A 20,094-nucleotide genomic window follows, 5' to 3' on the forward strand; every position below is an offset into this window, starting at 1 on the left:
AGCAAACAGAAGCACAAATTACAGCGATAAAAAGATAGAAACATGTGCTTGTGGATCAATACTCTGTATTGATTTGAGGATGATTTCATGAGAACAAACAGCTGGCAGCTCTCACAGGTGATTAGAGCTCATTAAGGAAGTGAGATCCAATAATTTCATTAAGATTTCAGGAAGCCCACAAACTGGAAAATCTGGATCCTAACTCAACACGTGTTGACATGGTAAATATCCAGACCAATAAAATCAGGGGGAAGTCCGTTGGAGGGTCGATACCTGAGGGATAATAAAAGGAAGCAGCTCGGACTTGGACACCCAGTCTGCAGGTCTGATCCCATCTGATCTGGTCTCTGAGCAGCGTCTGTCCAGGTGAGTCTTCATACATCTACTGCACACAACATTTGTTCATTTAAGTGTTGTTTTGTTGAGTGTTTTACACTCACAAACTACAACAAAGATAAAAACAAACTATTGTCTACGATATCTTTTGATGGTACACGATAAATATTAAACAGACCAAAACCAAAGTGACATTAGAAGAAGAGCTTGTCTGTTTGGAGGTCTCAAAAAATATCTTGTCTCCTCAGGAAACCATCATCATCTTCATCATCCTAAGGATGCCGTCCATCACTGTGACTCAGGTGTTTCTGCTGTTGGCCCTCCTCCACCTCACCACATCACTTCCTGTCAGGTACCATCAACAGACACTGTAGAGCAACTACAATCCAGTCAACTCTTTTAAACCTGAGCAAATTGATGGATCTGATTTCTTTCAAAAATATGGAGAGAAGGCAAAAAGCAACAAAAGAAGGCATGAACAAAAATTAGCAAGAAATTAGTGAAAAGTACAAAATTACATGAAAATGATTATAATTATTTTTGAAAGAGAGTTTTAAAAAAAACAACATGTAAAATGACCTGGAAAAAAAAACTTAAACAGTCATAAAACTTTTGTAACATAGTATTAAATATGTAGTTATGATCATTATAAAAACATTTTCCTGTTGCTTTTTTTCTGCCTAGGTTTTTGCTCTCTTCTGGAGGAAACAGAGTTTGTATATGTTGATATTGTCCTTTGCATGTGGTTCATTTGCTGTCTCTTTCTGTCATGTGACTTTAGGGATGAAGATGAGGAGAGTTTCCTGACTCAGATCAGACATCTGAATGCACCGTGGTCTCTGTCTGGGACTGCAGACGCCCTGCTGGAAGCCAGACTCAAGTTAGTTTACTCACAAAATATTTAAAATTTTTGGTGGAGAAAATGAATCAGCATTTACCTCTGGACCTTGAAGCTATTATAGACACAAATTCTACAGACTTGATGTTCAAACAGTCCCTTAAAGCAGCTACAGTTTATATTTTTACTATAGATATAATAGGTATCTGACATGACATTGCAAAAAACAGTGTATGTTCTCAGTGATGAACCTTCACAGAATCTTCATGTGAGTCTGCAGCTTCACTGAGCTTTATGCAGGGCTCATACGGTCATGAAAAACCTTGAAAAGTCTGGGAATTTGCCAGTAGCAATTTTCAGGCCTGGAAAAGTTTTGGAAACTAAATTATTATTATAAATAATAAGTTTGACTTTTAACACTTTGAACGTGTTGTTAAGGTTATGGAAATCAGTTTCACAAACCTGTATAACAGTCCAAACTAAGAACCATCAGAAATTTTAAAATCTAATGATTATTTCTGTTTTAAAACGCCCTTAAGGATGAGTGGATCCAAAAGGATCCAAAAGTGCATCTTTTATAAAACTTAATCCAGGCTAAAGATTTTCAGAGGATTTTAAGATTTTCAGTTTTAATGTGTAGAGAGGGAAAACAGGTTTTGGATGCTGTTTTATTTGTAAGGCACCACAAATGAGGCATCATTTTTTTGCAATTATGGACATGGTCGCAGCCGTGCTGGTTCTAACTTTTTTTTTACATAATTTACATATAAACACAAGGTCACTCTACCACTATATAGAGGAAAAGAGGTGTCAGAATACACTACGGAGTTCACTGCTCTGGGTAGCTTTCCGGTAAGAGCTTTTTTTCAGGCTTCCGATTGACATCTTCTTTGGGTGGCTTTAGGGTTATCAATGCCTGTTATTTTAGCTGTTTGCAACGCTTCAGTTATGTTTTGTTTGTTTGTTTGTTTTTTTTGAATGGTACTTGAGTCGACAGGCTTTTTTTAAAGAAGGAAGGAAAAGCCATGTTTTCAAATATACCTGTGTGAATGAGGCAATAGATTTAAACACTGTCATTCAGTGTTACATATTCTCAAGCATGTGGTGAGTCTACAGCTCTTTATTTTTATTTCTATGATATAACATTCTGTACATAGTTCATGCAAGTCTAATTGATACTGTATATTGTCTTGCATTGATTGTTTAAAAAAAATTGACAACAACAAAACATAAATCCAACCATGAAACCATCTAAATTGTAAAGGTGCACCAAAAATGTTCTGATTGTGTTTCAGGCAGCTGCTGTCTGGAAGACTGGACCGTAGGAGACAGCTGGGAGACATCGAGTTCTCCAACCGATACGCAGAGTTCCTGCGATCTAAAGCCAAACACAGCTCCATCTGTGCTTTCCTGCACCGCATGCAGGGCGTCAAGAAGAGGTGTGACACTTCAGATACATTATTACAACAATAACACGTTAGAACAACTGTCTGCCCAAGATCTGCTCTGATTCTGCTGATGTTTGACAATATGTTTTTCTAAGTGTTAGAATGAAAATGGGATGTGTTCACAAACTGGTGTGAGCACAGGTTCGGACATGCTGTAATGCTGCAGGAATTGCTGAAGTTGCTGTGGTCTTGGTTGCACATGTTGAGTGTTTGCAGTCATGTTGATTTGATGCTCAGGTGTCATGAATTTCAACTAGTTGGTGCTGTTCAAGCAGCTGTTAGTTTGCCGGGTTGAAGGAGGAAAGAAGAAGAGAGGAAAGTGAGCGCTTCCCAAAGTCAGCTCATATATTATGACACTTTGGAAACTTAGATATGATACATTTAACACATACAAATGGAATGTCTGTAAGATTTGCAGAAATTTAAAATGCCCAGACACTTTTTGTGTGTTGACATCAAGATAAACATAAAAGAAACGTGATAAAAACATGGTAAAAATAGATTTTTGCTCTTTCCTCTCTGCAGTCTTTAACCCTCACTGTGTTTCTGTTTGCAGTAGTGTGGGAGGAGACATGGAAAGGGTGAACATGCTGCTGAAACAGTACATGTGTCCATCCGTCTACAACAACTGGCCAACCGACCTGTAGATGACAATAAAGAAAAAAAAGATTCAAGCTGAAATAAAGACGTTACTTTTTTTCTGAATACATTTCTTTATACACATCTGTAATTGATATGAAAATACAGACTTCTTTGTTATTAAAATACATTTTATGAAATGTTTGACGTCTTTATTTTGTTTGGTAACTGTGTGGATTGTTTCATATTTTACTTTATTTGTAAGGCTGTTAAATTAAAATTATTGATGTTAGTAAAAGAAGTGTACAATTCTGATGTGTTGATTATTAAAATTAAACAAAAAGTCTAATGAAAGGTAAGAACAAAGTTTGTCCTGAGGGTGGAACAAGAGAAAACATCATGGGGTCATTGCTCTGGGAAGCAGGAATGGGATCAGGACATTTGAGGACATTCTCACCAGCAGTTGCTAATAGGCTTTGGCAGTATGTAATTTTTCATACGTTGCGTCCTGAAATTTCACTGGGGTACACAGAAATGACGGTATAACTATATGCCAAGTACATTACCTATTCAGCTTTTCAGAGTAATACATAATAATAGAAACCCACAAAATGTTAAAAAAAGTCAAATTCTCTCTCCCGTTTTCTTTATTAACTAGAGAAATACAACCGTAAAGCTTTTGAATTCATCTTTCTCTTGGTCACCTTCCTCTCAATCAGGAAGACTGACGAGGCTTAATTGCCCTGTTAACTCATCATAAAACATATTTCATTTAATCTCAACAGAAACAAAATAAAAGTCATCCAAACCATCTTGGTAATAGTTGTTCGTAATCTGAATGATGTGACTAAGGGGGAGCATATAAATGGAAAATAACAGTGGTCCAAGAATGGACCCTTGAGGCACCCCATATTTGAAAGGAGACACAGAGGAGCTGGTGTTTTCTGAGACGCAGAGAAGGTTCTGTTAGAAAGGTAAGAACTCAACAGCTGTAGTGCTTTTCCCTTTAAACCAACCCAGGATTCAAGTCAGAGCAGGAGAGCAGAGTGAAAGCACCAGGACTGAGCATTAAAGTAAGTCATTGCAAACTATTATAAGGGCTGTCTCAGTGCTATGTCCGGCTCTAAAACCAGACTGAAAACTACTAAAAATATTGTTGTTAATAGAAGAGATTATTTGAGTTAAAATGACCTTCTCCAGCATCTTTGATAAAAATGAAAGTTTAGATATTGGGTGGCAATTACTGCATAAAAGGAGATCCAGATTGGGGTTTTTCAGTAGTAGCTGATTTGTAACGTGTTTAAAACCATTTGGAAAGATAACAGAAATCAGTGAACTGTTAATAATTGACAAAATAAAAAAAACAGTTGGGAAAACCTGCCTTAAACATTTTGTGGGAATAGTCCACTAATTCCATATTTTCTGGGCAGAAACCAGAGGAAAGAACCAAGTCTAAAATATGACCTTTAGACATGTGAGCTGTTTAACAGATTGAACCAGGTTAAAATAATCCACTAGTTCAAGAAAATCACTAGACATGGAGTATGATGGACAACAGACATGGACACAGATATAAAGTTGTTGTGGCGTGGTGGTCTATAAATTAAAATACATAATAAAGGAGGATGACCTGTGATAAGAAAGCATAGGACTTCAAATGAGATTAAAATTGCCATTAGATATAAGAGAACACTTAAAACATTTTTTTTTGTAAAAACCAGCTAGACCTTATTTAAATGGCCGAGGAAGAAAGAAATGTTTAAATCAAGCAGTGAAGCTTCCACTAAAACACCACAGCTGGCAGGGGACAACCAGGTTTCTGTTATCACAAGAAAGTCTAAGTTATTTGCAACAATTAGGCCAGTAATTAAAAAAGTTTTGTTGCACAAGCACCGTGCATTAAGTAGGCCAATTTGTTTTATAGTACCAGATTTGATTTGAGGGCAGCTGAGCTGTTTCCTTATTAAAGTGAGGTAAGTTGCAGGAGTTGGCTCCCCCCTGAGGTCTCCTGGAGCAGATGGGTCTATTGTTATTGATTATCGGGATGTTAGAGACCGGGAATGACTGACAGGGGGAGCACTGTGCAGATCTGACAGGTGGTGAAGGAGCTGGAGGAGGTGAAGACGGAGGTGGTTCCGGGGTGTTTGTGTCAGATGTAAACAGTCACATATGAAGTGTCTTACGGTATGTAAGCCTGTTTGGGTTCACTCCGTCGGTCTTAAGAAGGGAGGAAAGGGGAGCAGTTCCAGAACAAATTAAAATGATCAATTAAACGTACATGGTGAGCTCTACAAGCAGACAGCAACCACGTTTTTAGGGACAATATTCTGTTAAAGCGCGCAGCGCCTGGAGACAGCGTGGGAATGGGACCAGAGATAAAAGCAGACTTTCCACAGTTACTTAAAACGTTTAAAAGCAGGTTGAAATCTTTGTCGGTTTTCTCGGACTGCTGACACCCGGTGAGAGCCTACATGGACAGTAACTCGGTGTACCGAGGACAGGAGCGGGCGCAGCAGCCCGGGGAGCTTCTCCGTGATGACCGGGACCATGGCTCCGGGTAAGCAGCGGGTGGTGGTGTTAAAGAAGCGGATGTTTCTGGTGATGGAGTCCCCAATTATTAATGTGGACGAAGAGGTGACGGTGGTCGAGGATGGGGAAGAGGGCCAGGTGGATGTTGTGGTGCGGCAGTGACAGGGCTGGGAGAGGGGCCAGGTAAACCTCCTGAGCGTCTATTAACGGCCTCCTCCAGGAGCTTGCGCCGGAAAGAGGAGGTCAGTGGACGGGATGAGGATCTAGCAGCGGCGGAGAGGCTAGCATGCTGTAATACCGTGATACCGACCAGACCTAGTTGGTTTATCTGCCTCTGAAAAGTTGACAGTGTATTTACAGACAAACATCAGCATCTTCAAACGTCTGTGGAGACTGTCAGTCATCCAGGTCTTTGTATATCATGATGTGCTGAGTCAAGGGCAGCTGCACTTACTTTAGATTCTCTTCCACAAGCCTAGTTTCCATGACTCAGCATTTTCAGATACATTGTCCACAGACCTGCTGCTTGCAGACTGGAGGCTTATATGTATATGATGTGTATGATGTATATGATAATAATTTCTACAGGATCCATCCGTATCTCCCTTCATGCTGTTGAAAATAACGGCATACTCTTAGTTCCAAGATAGTAGGTGAATTTTTAAAACATGAGTTGAACCCCTAGGAATTCAAGAAAAAATCAAAATATTAATTGATTTGTTAAAAAATTTTTTTTACAATTGGCTGAAGTGAAGGTGGTGTATCTTAATCAAAAATACGAGAAATTGAAATAGAAACAGACTGAATAAATCATGATGTACATGAAGCGTGTAACTTAAACTCCCACTGAAGAGCTGAAAACATCACTTCAGTCAGAACTACTTAGTTAAAGAAAGCTTTATTTTCATTTGCAGTAAGATAAGATAATCCTTTATTAGTCCCACAATGGAAAATGTTGCATTGTTACAGCAGCAAACTGTGTACAAGATAAGAAAGCGAGCAAAGAAACAAGAAAAATAGTAGTATAAAATAGTAAAAAAAAAAAAAAACAAGGTGCAATATGAAAAATCAACAAGGTGCAATTGTAAAAAACTAAGTGCAATAATGTTATATTGTGATATTTGGCAGAAGCAAAGACTCCTTGGGTCCAGAACAAAGAAAGCAATAATGACAAACCGAAATAACACTGATAAGTCGGACACAGCATTAAAAGGAGGAGGAGCTGGCATGGCGGTGGATTGCAAAGCAGCTTGCAGAGAAAGCATCAACAGTCGACAGGCTAAAGCAATTAAAATAGGGCACAACTAGTGGACCAGGTGGTTTAAAACAGTTAAAACATTGAATAAAGCACATTGAAATTACACATCAGTGTTTCTCCGATGCTGTTGGTTTGTTGGAGCTAGCACCTTTAAATGTTTGCTCACCTTTTTTCTGATCCAGATATTAAGGAGGTTTTTACCAAGAGCCAAATTGTCCACTGAGGTCTGAAGGAGTTTTTCTCTTGGTTGCTGCAAGTAGAAAAACTCTCACCCTCCCAGGGCGAGCGCTATGTTCAGAATTCTTAAAAGCAACTCAATAAACAGTAAATAACTGAATGGCCACACAAAATTTAGAATTTTGAGTTCAAACCTTTTAGTGAATCTTTTTCAAGCAAGCAGTGAGCAGTTACAGAGCTCTGGATCAGAAATGCATCTCCCTAGCCGATAACATCAGCGAGTCAGCCTGCATTCTGACAACCTGTCTTTCCCCGATCCAGTATTTTATACTATTTACAATGAGGAAATGTGAATGAAGGTAGAATCATCTTCTGGTTGGTCCCCCTCGTCATCTGGCTCCCCATTCAGCGTGGCACTTTCTCTGGATTGGTCAACTTCGAGGACAGTCCCTTTTTAGGAGTTGTTTTTTCCTTTTCTGCATGACCTGTTGAACTCAGTCACAGAGACCAGACACCCACACTCTTTTTTTCTTCATTTACACATTAAATATTTCCTCATTTTTGTCTCTGTTTACAGGTGACCTTAACATGACACTCCTAAATGACCTGTACAGTAGCTGTACGGTAGTTTCAACATTTTTACTTCAGCATTCTTGCAATTGCATAACAATTTTAACCCTGCTTGGACAGAGCCTTAAGGGCTCATGTCACATGAAACTTATCCTAGCATTATAATCACACTTTAGCTGAAATCATTGTTCGGTTACAGAGCTTTAGGTTACATACTTACATACTCCAACAGGTCTCTTCCTCTTCAAAAAGAAATAGACCAGTTAATTTAAATCGGTTAAAACACTAAATAAAACTTTTAAATCAGTGTTGCAGTGTAACAAGTCGACATATTTGCTGTTTTAAAGCAGTGTTAGGGGTAGTAATAGTAGTTTGGATATCCACATTTTTTAAACCCTCAGAAATCTGACCTTCCACATTAAATATGTCCAAGATTTCTTTGGATTCTTCTGCGTATTTGATGTTATGTTTGTTTCATCATTGTTGCCAACCATAAATGGAAACCAGGACACATGAGCTCTTTTTAAAGGGAGGGTGGGGATGACAGAGGACATGCTTAAATAATGACATTAGTCCACAGAAAATCTAACAAAAGCTATCATTAGTTATTTGTACTTCTGTATACATGTAAACATGAAAGCACAATGTGTCTCATGTCAAATCAATCAAATAAAACAATTTGTCAACCCCCCCCCAAAAAAAACACGTATACAACTTCCCAGCAAACAGACCTGTCTTATGTTTTTATGGCAGGGAAAAGTCCACTGTGGCCATATAACAGGGAAGATAAGCTGAAGACAGATAGGTGATGATCAGTTCAGACAGGACAGACACAGACATGGACGGGATTCAGACACACTTTACTTTGAGGACTTTCTTTAGCTTTCTCCTTCTTTTTCTGCTTCAAACGTCCACTGATGCCCAGAACAGTGAGTACTGAAATACGCTGGTTCAGCTGAGGCTTGTTTGTTTTACTGATGACTGCTGGTGTCTGGTGACTTTACAGCGTGCTAACTCGATACAGACAGACCAGCTCTAACTACCGACAATGTGTGAATTTAAATAAATGATCTGTACAATTTTAATAAAAGGAGACAAACCACAAATTCGTTACATTTGTATGTTTTCCTGAATTGAATACCTTGAAACTTTACGTTTTAACAACGCTGTGTTTAACCCTGTGGAACTTGGACTGACATCAGTTAACTTACGCTTCAGAAGCCTTTGACAAGTATTTATTCCTGTGAACCTTAAGCATATTGAAAAAATAGAAATTTAAAAGATTATTTTAAAAAATGTGAAATTATTTAACAGAATTATTATGATTTTCAAGCACTTTTTTGGGTAATTTCCTTTCCTTTCCTTTTTTCCTGTCCCATCTGTTTATTTTTTGGCAGCGTTTTGGGGTAATTTATTTTTTGGCAGTGTTTTTGGGTAATTTATTTGTGTAAGTTTTACTATTTTTTTGTTAATTTGTGGTAATTTCCTCTTTAGTTGCTCATGTTTTTTTGGTTTTTTTTGAGAAAAAAAAACCTATTTGCTCAAATTTCAAAGGGTTAACATGTGGCCAGGTTTAGGTAAAAAAAACCCACTTGGTTACAGTTAGGAAAAGATTATTTTTTGGGTTTAAAATGCATGGTTGTCATGGCACTATCCGTACTGGAACCACAGCAACTGTTCACGACCAAAAACCCATACCTGGTGCCTAAATAACCACCAGAAACACACTGATGACTCACTAAATGGCATCATCTAATGATAAAGTGATGACATTTTAGATCAACTAGCCTACACAGTGACGTGATGTTTTCAGTACATCATTTGTAATAACTCAGGATGATGACACTAACACACACTCTTGGGTCAGAGTGAGCAAAAGAGCTGGTAAAAGATGTGTGTGAGCAGTCCATGTTTTCACAGATACGAATGTGAACTGAAAATGCAACTTGACTGGTTCACAGAGGTGTACAACTGCAAGGTGGTGATTCTGGTTGACAGTATTTTAGTGCATGCTGGATCTGGAGCTCTAACTGTGTAGAACTTTTAAGTTTTTCATGTTTTCGAGTTAGAACTCGATTGACATCCTTTTTTGTTCTAAAAGCCTCCAAAGCTAGTAGTGATTTGTGATACTGGACTTTATAGATCAAATTGAAACTGAATTGAATTTAGATTATTATTTGTACAGCCCTTTGGGGCATACTAGTGACTGTGCTACAATGAACTTAGACTTTTATAATCTGTAAAGCACTTTGAATTGCCTTTGGGTAAGAGATGTGCTATATAAAAAAATACTTTACCTTGCCTATTTCTAATCAATTTTCTTTTCTCCTCCAATAGTTTGTTCGGCTCCATCATCTGTGAATTTTGCAGAAAACAACACAGTGGGTGCTGTCGTGCAGACGATTCATGTCCTACCAGGGGTGACCCTCAAGCTTGAGCTTAACCCTGACAACCCCTACAACCCATTCATCCTCGAGGGAAACCAGCTGAGAGCTGCAATGGTGTTCGACTATGAGGTACAGTAGAGCCCAACCAACATCGCACTTTGTGAAATTACCGGACTGTTGAGAATAAAGTTTGTTCTGTTTTCAGACTGAAACTACTCATGTAGCCTCGATCCTCTGCACTGAAGCAGCCACAAGCCTCGAGGTAAAACTTACCTTATACACTGAACATTTTAAGATGCATTGCATTGTACTAATGTCTTTTTTTTATTTTTGACTTTGTGGATCATTCAAATTGTTAAATTGACAAAGGAGTTTTTTTTGTTTACCTTATAAAAGGCCTAAATTAAGCTTTACTTTTGAGCGTTATTAAGCCCCATTGCCAACAACCTGCTTGGTTGATCCCGATATGGTTGGTACCAATGGATGACTCACATTATGTTCACACTGCAGGCCCAGGTGGCCCGAATCTGATTTTTTTTCCCCTGTGCGATCCAGATGTGGTTGTTTATTGACAGTGTGAAAAGCACAAATCACATGGAATCTGATTTTTTCAAAATACATCTTGGTCCCTTTCATATGTGATTCTAAATCAGATACAGATCTGATATTTTGAAATGCAACTTCAGTCTGAACAGCCATGCAACCTGTATCTGAATTCAGTGCAACTTTTATGTCACTCTAGATCAACATCCTTCTATAAAATGAGGAAACTCCATCCAGCTGTCTGTCTGTCTTTCTGAATCAATTGTTGTCCTCGATGGGTTGCCTAATCAATCTGAAATTGCGCATGGGCATTAAGCATTGCTGCAGGTAGAGACTGACAAAGCCCTTTTGCCTCATTTACCCCCTGACTATGCCTGTGTTGTATAAAAATACTTCATAAATAACATTGACTTGCTTTTTCTTCTGCCTGAGGAGTTACTAAGTGAAAAAACATTGTGGTCAAAGGTGGGATTGCAGCTTGATTTACAGAAATAAAGCGCTATTTTTTCATTCTTTCACAGCAGTCCAAAACACATGTTGTTACATAGAAATGCTTCCACATTCGCCCTCTTCTACCGCACAATAACTTATAAATTAAACTGTCAGCGGTCAGATCAGTGGCCTCCATGATTATCATAGGTTTCTCATCCTTGTTTACTCTTGCATACACAGCATGCTGTGTGCGATGTCGCGTTCTTCTGGGCTTGCAGTCTGAACATAGTATTAGGCTATCTAGTTTCAGGTGCTCAAGCACACAGACAGAAAATCCCTGAATCATGTCACCTTAGTCAGATATATATATATATATATACATATATATATATATATATATATATATATATAATCAATAGCAAGATATGTAGTTAACACAAAGGCTGTGTCTCTTTGTTTCCAGCTAAACATCATCATTGTTGTATCTGTGACCAATGTGAATGATAACCCTCCCGTCTTCAGTCAGAGTCTCTACCACATCAGTGTCAATGAGGTAAGAGTCTAAGAAATACCCTTTTGAATACACAAATCTGACCAACAACTTAATGTTATTTTCATCGATTTGTTTTTTCTCCAGCTAGCAACAAAGTTTTTCTGAATTACAGTACACTATATGGCCAGAAGTATGTGGACTGTTTGTTTCAATGTACTTTTGGTATGGAGCTGATTTTCATGGTTTAGTTCCAATGAAAGGAAATCTGAATGCAACAACACACAATGATATTTTAGACTCTGGATTGTCTACCTTTGTGCCGACAGTTTGTTTTTGGCCCTCTTGTATCTCAACATGACAATGACACCATACACAGACAGCTCCATAAAGAGATGATTTTCCCAGTTTGGTGTGGGGAGGCTTGATGGGCCAGCACAGAGCCCTGACCTCAACCTCATTCAGCACCTTTGGGATGAACTGGACTGTGAGACAGACCTTATCATGCTCTGATTAAGGTGCCCTAAAATGTATTTTAGGGCACCTTAACTATTCACATCAAATGATATTATACTATTCACATCACTATTCACAACTATTCACATCAAAATATGTAAAGGGGTAATGGCTGGAGCCGCTTATGCCAATGTACTTCTTTTTCAGTTTTCTTCTAGTGGTGGACTTACTGCAAAAAAACATACCCGCCCTCTTTTATTCCTTCAACCACTCCACGTTCTTGGACAGGCCTGCGTTGCATAATTTCCAGAAATTAATTTTAAAAAAAAGAACAAAACAAAACAACTGTTGATATCCAAGTCGTTCATAATGTTTAGAAGAAGAGATGTTGCTTCTTCTGAACAGAAATTTGAGCTTTTATTGTGGGCATGCAGCCCTGCAGTATATTCTACATGGCTTAATTGGAAAATGCACAATTCCAGAAAGAAAGAAAAAAATTTGCAGATGTGTCTGAATGGGAGCAAAGAGGAATCGAGGATGTTAAAGCTGCAGATTAATGCTCATCATTTTGGATATCATATTCAACACATGTTGTCCGCATTCTTGCTTCCTTTCGCTACCTTCCTGTTACCATTTCCAAATCCCCTATGCTATGGAAGATAACAAAAACCTCTAAGCAAGCTACAAGCTGAAAATGGCACATTGTGACAAAGATTTGGATTATGCAATAAGTCCTGCCTGGTTTGTTGTTTTGGCTAATTGTTGTAAAGATCTGCAACAGATAAAATAACTTGTGAACACACGTTAAAAAAGCCCAGACTTTGTCTTGCAGTACTCTAATGCCCGATGTTGATATATTTTCAGTCACGGCCAGCAACTTTGGTTTAAATTTGTCCAGTGAGTTCCTCCAGAGTTTAGGTGTAGTCAGGCCTCACCTCTATGGCACCAAATTATGTTGTCTTTTTCACTGCTAAAAGTTGAATCATATAGTGACATATGACTATTAATGTTTGTTTTGCATAGCCATATTAATGACAGTACTTGCAAATGTTCCACCAAAACATGTCTACCTTCCCATACACTGTGAGTGGTTTCATGAAACAGCAGTATGAGTTAGGTCTCTTGGTGATGTAGTGTCACAGAGACTTTTCACAACAAAGCAGTATTGTGGCCACTTCCTGAGAGTTGCACTTGTGATTATTCAGTGAAATATTGAAATGTTTTTGTTCCAGATGACTCCTCAAGACACAAGCGTGGGCTTCTACCCTGCCACAGACTTAGATGATCAAACAATCTACTATACACTGACATCTGAATCTGTAAGTCCTCATGTTTTTATTTTGTCCCCCAGTGGAGCCAACGTGTAGATAAAATCCTCTTGTTGTTTGTCTTTCCCAGAGCCAGATGAGATACACATTTTGGCTATTTTAGCAGAAAAAATTGAAACATAGTTTAGAGAATATAGAGAAAAGTACTAGCTTAAGATGCAGAGTTTGAATTGTTCTTATTGTCGTTGATTTTTGCAGAATGGCTTTAAACTGAAGTCGCCCACCAACCCGGAACTCCTTGTTCAGACACCTCTCGACTACGATAAAGTCAAAAATGTCAAACTGATATTATCTGCACAGGTAAGTGCTTCTCACTGCTGGCTCTAAATACTGATTTAGGAGTTAATGATATTAAATATTTTTTACAGTCTTTGGAGGTTAGGTATGAAGCAGGTTGAGTGGGTTGTTCCCCAATCTAAAAAACTGAGTAGCAGGTGGCACCTTGTACAGTAGCCTTGGTCAACAGTGTATGTATGTGTGTGTGAGTGGGTGAATGTGACTTGTAATGTAAAAGGCCTTTGAGTGGTCAAACTGACTAGAAAAGTGTTATTCAAGTGCAGGTCCATATAGCATGAGATGAGATTGTTACAGTAATCTTACATGAATAACCTTCCCACCGTGTGCTTGTGTTGACATCACAGTAGCAGCATCCCGGAACATGTAGAGCAAACACAGAGTAATACCTACAGCATAATCATAATATATAGACGTGGAAGTTCACTGCAAAGTGGCAATATGTCACAACTTGGGATGAGAACGTGTTTGTCAGCCAGGGTGCTTGGACAGGGTCTTTACAGTAATTGGACTTCACAGAATCTTGAGTTCCTGAACTTGTGAGACAAGTTTCAGTCCAGTTTCTCAGACTTCTCCTGACTGTCATACTGTATCTATTTGTGACTGAAATGATCAGAATGTCATTTTGTTTTTAGGATACTCCATTGGTACCAGCTAATAGCAGGGCTTCATTCACCGCCACCACCACCATCATGGTTACCATCCTAGATGTGGACAACAGACCACCGTGGTTCCAGCCCTGCAGCATGCACGAGAATGGGGGAGCTGTAATTTGCCAGAGCACTGGTTACACCACCAGGGTCACCTTGAATGAACAAGAGGTGTGACACTCTATCTGAAAAGTCCAGCACTGATACTGAACCGCTGATGAATGTGATTGATTGAAGCATCCAGTCACGTCTGAAGTGAGAGTGTTTCTATCTTTTGTACATTTCCACATTGGATGGCTCCTGACTGCATCATACTGTCTCCCAGATCTCCCTCCAACAACTCTGTTTCAAATCAATCTCACAAGAAAAATGTTGGCATAACAGCTTTCTGCACTCAATAGATATGTGTGTTACATTTGCTCATATCTTGAAACTTAATGTTTCAACAACATTGTGGTTAATATGTGGTCAGGTTTGTGCACAAAAAACACTTGGTGATGGTTAGGAAAAAAACGTGTTTTAACCTAAAGTACCTGGCTTTGGGGGCACAATCCCTGCAGGAAGCAGCAATGTCTAGGTTAAAAAAAGGCTGCTTTTCTTGATACTATCCTCATTGAGGACACCCATGTTGAGCCAAAAAGCAGTTGAAAAACCTGAAAAGTCCTTTCTTTATGCCGCCTTTGTATTTTTACACAGAACTAAACAACGATGGCATCATGCCACTCCAGCCTGATATTAGACAGCATGCAACAATCCCAAAAGCAAACGAGACATGACTGGTGTGACATGTAACATAATAGTGTCGGCTTCTTGTGTGACATATAACTTATACATTGGCAGTCCTTTGTAAATAATCGCAATGCCATAACATGACAATAACATTTACTGTCCCTGTCTTATGGCAGCTGATCTGGGCCTCTGATCGGAGCTCCTGGACCTCCTGGACCTCATTGTTTTCCCATTTTGCAGACAATTATGATTACTGTTCTTCTTTGACTTAGCCACCAACTGCTGCTAGCTGCCACACACATAACACACTGTCAAAACAAAATAAATGATTCCCCATTTTTCTGAATACCCCTGGTATTCCTTTAAGGACCCCATGGGGTTTAACGGCACCCAACTGGAATATTTGCACTACCAACTGTTAAACTGTTAAACGAACAAACTCCTAATAACTGCAGAACTTTAGTGAATGCAAATGTGCTTTGATTTGCATTTCCCCTTGCCCATTTACTCAAAATTGGCTTAAAATATCTGTTACATTAGGATGGGAACCTAGCTAGTCTCTCCTCTGAACTTTCATGATGCACTCAGATGAACAAATGAAGAGACAGAAGTACAGTAGTTGTGTGATGAATGAAAAAGAGACAGAGAGAGAAAGTGCTCACACTGACTGATTACAGAAAGTATGCATGATTGTTGAATCGTTGGTTTCGGACAAAAATTATCGGATGCAGCCAGTTCTGTCTTCAAAGAAGGTTTCAGACACTGTTAGATGATCTTTTTACTACTTAATTTGAAGCAAGTCTTAATACAGCCTCTAAAGTCGGTTTTCCACCGTGCTCATGCTAATGGAGGACTTTCACCGCCATGTTAGACGAGTAATAATGTGTTTTCTCCTCTGCAGACAGGAGCGTTACCCCTGAAACCGGGACCACTGTACGCCATCGATGGAGATTTTGGAATAAATGAGGGAATAACATACTCATTCCTGGGCGGTAAGAAGCACGGGTTATAAGATGCAGCAGTGATTTGTTTTTCATCTATCCACAGACATAAATTGTTGATGATTTACAGGTAGAAGTATCTCAGTCTGTCTGTGTTTTAGGAGACGCTCAAGGTCTGTTTGAGATCAATCCGATCACAGGGAACATCACCATGCTGAAGGCTGCTGATGTGTTGGGGACAATCAGTCTGACAGTTCTGGTAAAAACAAAATATTCACTTGTTTTTATTCAATTTATTCAAATGATTGTGTCTTTAAAGGTGTCATTGATCTGTATTGTTGTCTCTTGCTGCGACTAAATTTTCCTTTGGGTTTCTTATAATAGAAATGAAAGAAACCCACACAAAAAACTACATCCAATCTAACTGCCTTGAACATCTTTTCACCAAGGCTATAAGCTGTGGCCTCAGTCATATCTGTGGGAATTTGTAAGGTTTTACTGTGAAATGTATAAAATAAAGTACATAGATACCACAACCTCACCCATCGGTTTGTGGACTCTCGTTTTGAGCCTTGATTTTTGGCATTTTGGACATTGCCATGTTAGTTTTGTTTTGAGTCAGAAGTGACCATATTTGGATGAAAGGGTGGCACTGTGGAGGAGTAAGGGGTGTATCTGACTCACAGACTGTAAGATGCCCCACATCATGCTCTTAACCCTTTGAAACATGAGCAAATTGGCTTGATTTCTTTCAAAAACATGGGAAAAAGGCAAGGAGCAACAAAAGAAGAAATACACAGTGCATGCACAATCTAGCTAGCCAAGTCTTTGGATCCCATGTATGTTAAATGTGACTGAAGTGAGCTGTTATCCAGCTGTATTTTAAGTGGCAACCCCTGAGGCAATTCTTCTAATAGCCACTTGAGGATTGCTCCAAAACAGAGTCGATCCCCATGGAACCCTATGTTAAAATGTCAAACGTTACAGCAGAAATACATATGTTTACAGCCTGGTACAAAAGTACAAATTAAAATAAAAATACAGGATGGCAACAGCCAAAATGCTAAACACAAGACTACAAAACAGGAGTCAAAAAAAAAATCACCCTTTTGTTGAGCACTAGTTTTGTGTATATGTACAACGGAACAGCTCTTCATGACAGTCCACTGCTTTGCCAATGCTATACTGTGTGTGATGAGAAAGAAGCCCACCAGTGCTGTGCATGAGCGCATTTGTTTTACAAACATTGATTGCCTTTATTGCATGCCTGACAGTGTAGGGATTATTAAAAAATGAAGGCCAGTGGTTCCCAACTGATCCAGCCGCAGGGTCCAGAAGTTCATTAGTTCAAGGTCCACACATTATAAATTACCACATACATTTGTTGGCTAAGAACACAAAGAAATACAGCATATTGCAATAATTAACTGAAACTGCACTTTAAAAATAAAAGCTCAGTGGCAGAAATTCACTGTACTTCAAAATAAGGTGTTAATTTAACAGACTTGACACTTTGACAAGTCTCTCGCGGTCCATTCAGAATGAACTTGCAAACTTTTGGACCGCAACCAATTGTGAACCACTGGTTTAGACCATATTGTAAGGAGACAACATTAACACAAATCCAATTAAACTGTTTGGTCAATAAATTAATGGAGTTGGGATCCTGGATTTCTGAAATCCTGATTACAGTCCTGCTGTTTTCTCTTCCAGGCTGCTCAGAAGAGAAACATATATCAGTTTTCCACCACCACCGTCACAGTCAGTGTTCAGGTGAAGAGTCTCCACCATCCACAGTTTCAGAAGCCTCTGTACGAAGGTGTCGTTACTGCAGTGGGCGTCATGGCAGTGGACCCAACGAATAAGGATGAGCCACTGCGGATCCTTGCTACTGATGATGACTACGCTGCCACTGGGGTAAACACTGATGCCAGTACACTGTGTTTCTAATTCAGTCTGTTGAATCTTTGTTCTGTCTTTATTTTTATCCACCTGTTTTTCATTTCTTTTCATTTCATTTTTCATGATTAACTTGTTAGCACAAGAAATACAGAATACATATTACCTTTTGGGACTTCCGGAACCCTAAAATAACTTCTGTGGAAATGGCAGTAATTTTAAAAAGTCAGATTTTTGCCAAAACGTTTTCATTCCTGGCTCAGTTGTTCAAGATTGGCTTGATAAATGTAAAATTTGATCAAATGTAATGGAAACAGACTTAACTAATGGGTCATAACGTAAATGATGTATGTGACCTTTTGTCTTCATTGTGGAGATAAAAATTTTCCTCAGACGATTCATGTAGGAATGTCTTCAACTATTTAATATATAGAGGAAATTGTTAATGAGTTAAATGGAAGTTTTTGTTAGTCCAGGCTTTTGTTGGTAAGGCCCAAACTTGGCAAAATGAATTAATCTTCCAAGACATGGAGATAATAATTATGATTTTGCTTTTAATAAGAATAATTCAATGTTCCTTGGTGGAGTTTGTGAGAGGGATTTGTTACAAGTGGTAAGAAGAAAGTTTATGAATAAAAAAAATTACAATTTGTTGTAGTATCAATATGTCACTTATATAAGAAGTAATTGGATGTGTCCTCAAACCACTTATTATTTATAAATAATAAATCTTTCCTAACCGGTTCCTTTTCCGAAAAATTAAAATAGCAAAAGTGGTTCCGATCTATAAAACTGGTGACAAGCCTATTTTATTTTGATTATAGATCTGTGTCATTGCTAACTGAGTTTTACTTGAAAAAACAAATGTTTACAGACTTGATGATTTTGTTAAGAAACAGCACACTGTAGGTGTTTTTACTGATGTATGTTAAGTGTTTTACACAGCCGATCATTCCTTACCTCTTCAGAAATGTGAAAGCCAGGGTATAAGAGGTGTTGCACAAGATTGGTTTAAAATAATTAAAATAATAGGTTTGAATTGTATATTAGAAGAGTACCCTGTGGTGTTCCACAAGGTTCAGTTTTGGGACCTAAGTTATTTATACTTTATTTAAATGTTTTTTTTACAGTATAAAACATGTTGAAATTTGTAACATTTGCAGATGATACACATTTATTTAGTTCAAGTGAGGACATGAAAGAGTAAATACAAACAGTAGAAGGGATTTGATTATGTTAAAAAGGGATTTGCTGTTAATGAACTGTCACTAAATGAAAATAAAACAAAATGTATGGGGTTTAATGGTATTAGGGTAACTGTGAAATAAAAACTGAATTAAAATGGTGCTGAAATCTAAAAAGTATATGAAACAAACTTTTTGGGAGTGAATAATTATCATTAACTTTATTGGAAGCCACACATAGACAACTGTTGAGTAAGAAAGATCTGTATATAAATAAAGCTAGTTATCATGAGTTTACTAATATTTTTATAGGATCCTACACCTTAAAATTTGAAGACATTGTGTATTTAAAGATTAGAAATACTTTTTGGGGTTATAAACACAAGCCCTCCTTTCTGTATTTTTTTTAACTGGGAGAAGTAAATTATTATTTAAGGGGGTTGTTTAGTTTTCAAAACATGTGAAGTGAGAACACATGTGAAAAACAGATCTTGACCTCAGCTAACTCTGCTGGCTAACGCAGCTTCATTGCAAACTAGAAGTGGTGGGCCAGTGTTTAGTTGAATACTAATCATATCAATTTGAGTTTTTGATGACTGACAAACTCAGTGTTCTGTCTACTCGATTTGTAGCTCACACCTTTTCATTTGTGTTCAAACAGGGCCTAAATCCCCACATCACTTACTACGTTAATGGAAACAGTGATTTCTCCATCATTGATGGCTATTTCTTCATGACAAAGGATCTCCCAGAGGCCACATTATCTTTGCAAGTGAGTTTACAAATCTAATTGAATTTAAAGTGACTGATTGATCGGTCATTTCCTTATTAAGCACTCATGTTCATCTTTGCACTTCTAGGTGGTGGCAATAGATGAGTCTAACAACGAATCAGCTACAGCTCGGCTCTCAGTGCAGGTGACTTCAGGTAGGAAGAAAATATTTCACAAAAGGTCTCTACTTAAAGGTAGTCAACAAAACCGTTCATGCTATGCTTCATGTATGGCTCAGTGCAGTGTGCTGCTTG

General features: G+C 38.3%; 2 protein-coding genes across 4 annotated transcripts in view; both read left to right on the top strand.

Moving 5' to 3' along the window:
* Positions 1 to 277: 277 nt before the first annotated feature.
* LOC148189177 (uncharacterized) lies at positions 278 to 3,586 on the top strand. The gene is made up of 5 exons (XM_088079433.1): positions 278 to 366; positions 585 to 688; positions 1,118 to 1,216; positions 2,470 to 2,613; positions 3,179 to 3,586. Exons 2-5 carry the CDS (start codon positions 615 to 617, stop codon positions 3,267 to 3,269), a joined length of 408 nt encoding a protein of 135 aa, XP_087935559.1. The 5' UTR covers positions 278 to 366; positions 585 to 614; the 3' UTR covers positions 3,270 to 3,586.
* Positions 3,587 to 5,476: 1,890 nt separating this feature from the next.
* Positions 5,477 to 20,094, top strand: part of cdhr5b (cadherin-related family member 5b) — a 55,690-nt gene continuing 41,072 nt past the window's right edge. The window contains exons 1-12 of one of the 3 annotated variants that reach the window (XM_042496608.2): positions 5,477 to 5,758; positions 10,073 to 10,251; positions 10,328 to 10,384; positions 11,561 to 11,650; positions 13,276 to 13,362; positions 13,570 to 13,671; positions 14,301 to 14,486; positions 15,946 to 16,036; positions 16,147 to 16,244; positions 17,699 to 17,902; positions 19,730 to 19,840; positions 19,929 to 19,995. In XM_042496608.2, the coding sequence (XP_042352542.2) occupies positions 5,737 to 5,758; positions 10,073 to 10,251; positions 10,328 to 10,384; positions 11,561 to 11,650; positions 13,276 to 13,362; positions 13,570 to 13,671; positions 14,301 to 14,486; positions 15,946 to 16,036; positions 16,147 to 16,244; positions 17,699 to 17,902; positions 19,730 to 19,840; positions 19,929 to 19,995 (1,294 nt within the window). In that variant the 5' untranslated portion in view covers positions 5,477 to 5,736. Of the gene's footprint in view, positions 5,759 to 8,403; positions 8,665 to 10,072; positions 10,252 to 10,327; positions 10,385 to 11,560; positions 11,651 to 13,275; positions 13,363 to 13,569; positions 13,672 to 14,300; positions 14,487 to 15,945; positions 16,037 to 16,146; positions 16,245 to 17,698; positions 17,903 to 19,729; positions 19,841 to 19,928; positions 19,996 to 20,094 lie in introns of those variants that run through there. The other 2 variants (XM_088080166.1, XM_088080165.1) reach the window with 2 other exon arrangements.

The sequence above is a fragment of the Plectropomus leopardus genome, chromosome 7, assembly GCF_026936395.1.
Source record: "Plectropomus leopardus strain MGB_pleo_1.0 chromosome 7, ASM2693639v1, whole genome shotgun sequence".
In the NCBI taxonomy this organism is placed as follows: domain Eukaryota; kingdom Metazoa; phylum Chordata; class Actinopteri; order Perciformes; family Serranidae; genus Plectropomus; species Plectropomus leopardus.

Coding starts and splice junctions, on each gene's coding strand:
- LOC148189177 (XM_088079433.1), top strand. CDS start 615: ATGCCGTCCATCACTGTGACTCAGGTGTTTCTGCTGTTGGCCCTCCTC. Junction 1,217..2,469: donor CTGCTGGAAGCCAGACTCAA/GTTAGTTTACTC, acceptor ATTGTGTTTCAG/GCAGCTGCTGTCTGGAAGAC. Junction 2,614..3,178: donor ATGCAGGGCGTCAAGAAGAG/GTGTGACACTTC, acceptor TTCTGTTTGCAG/TAGTGTGGGAGGAGACATGG.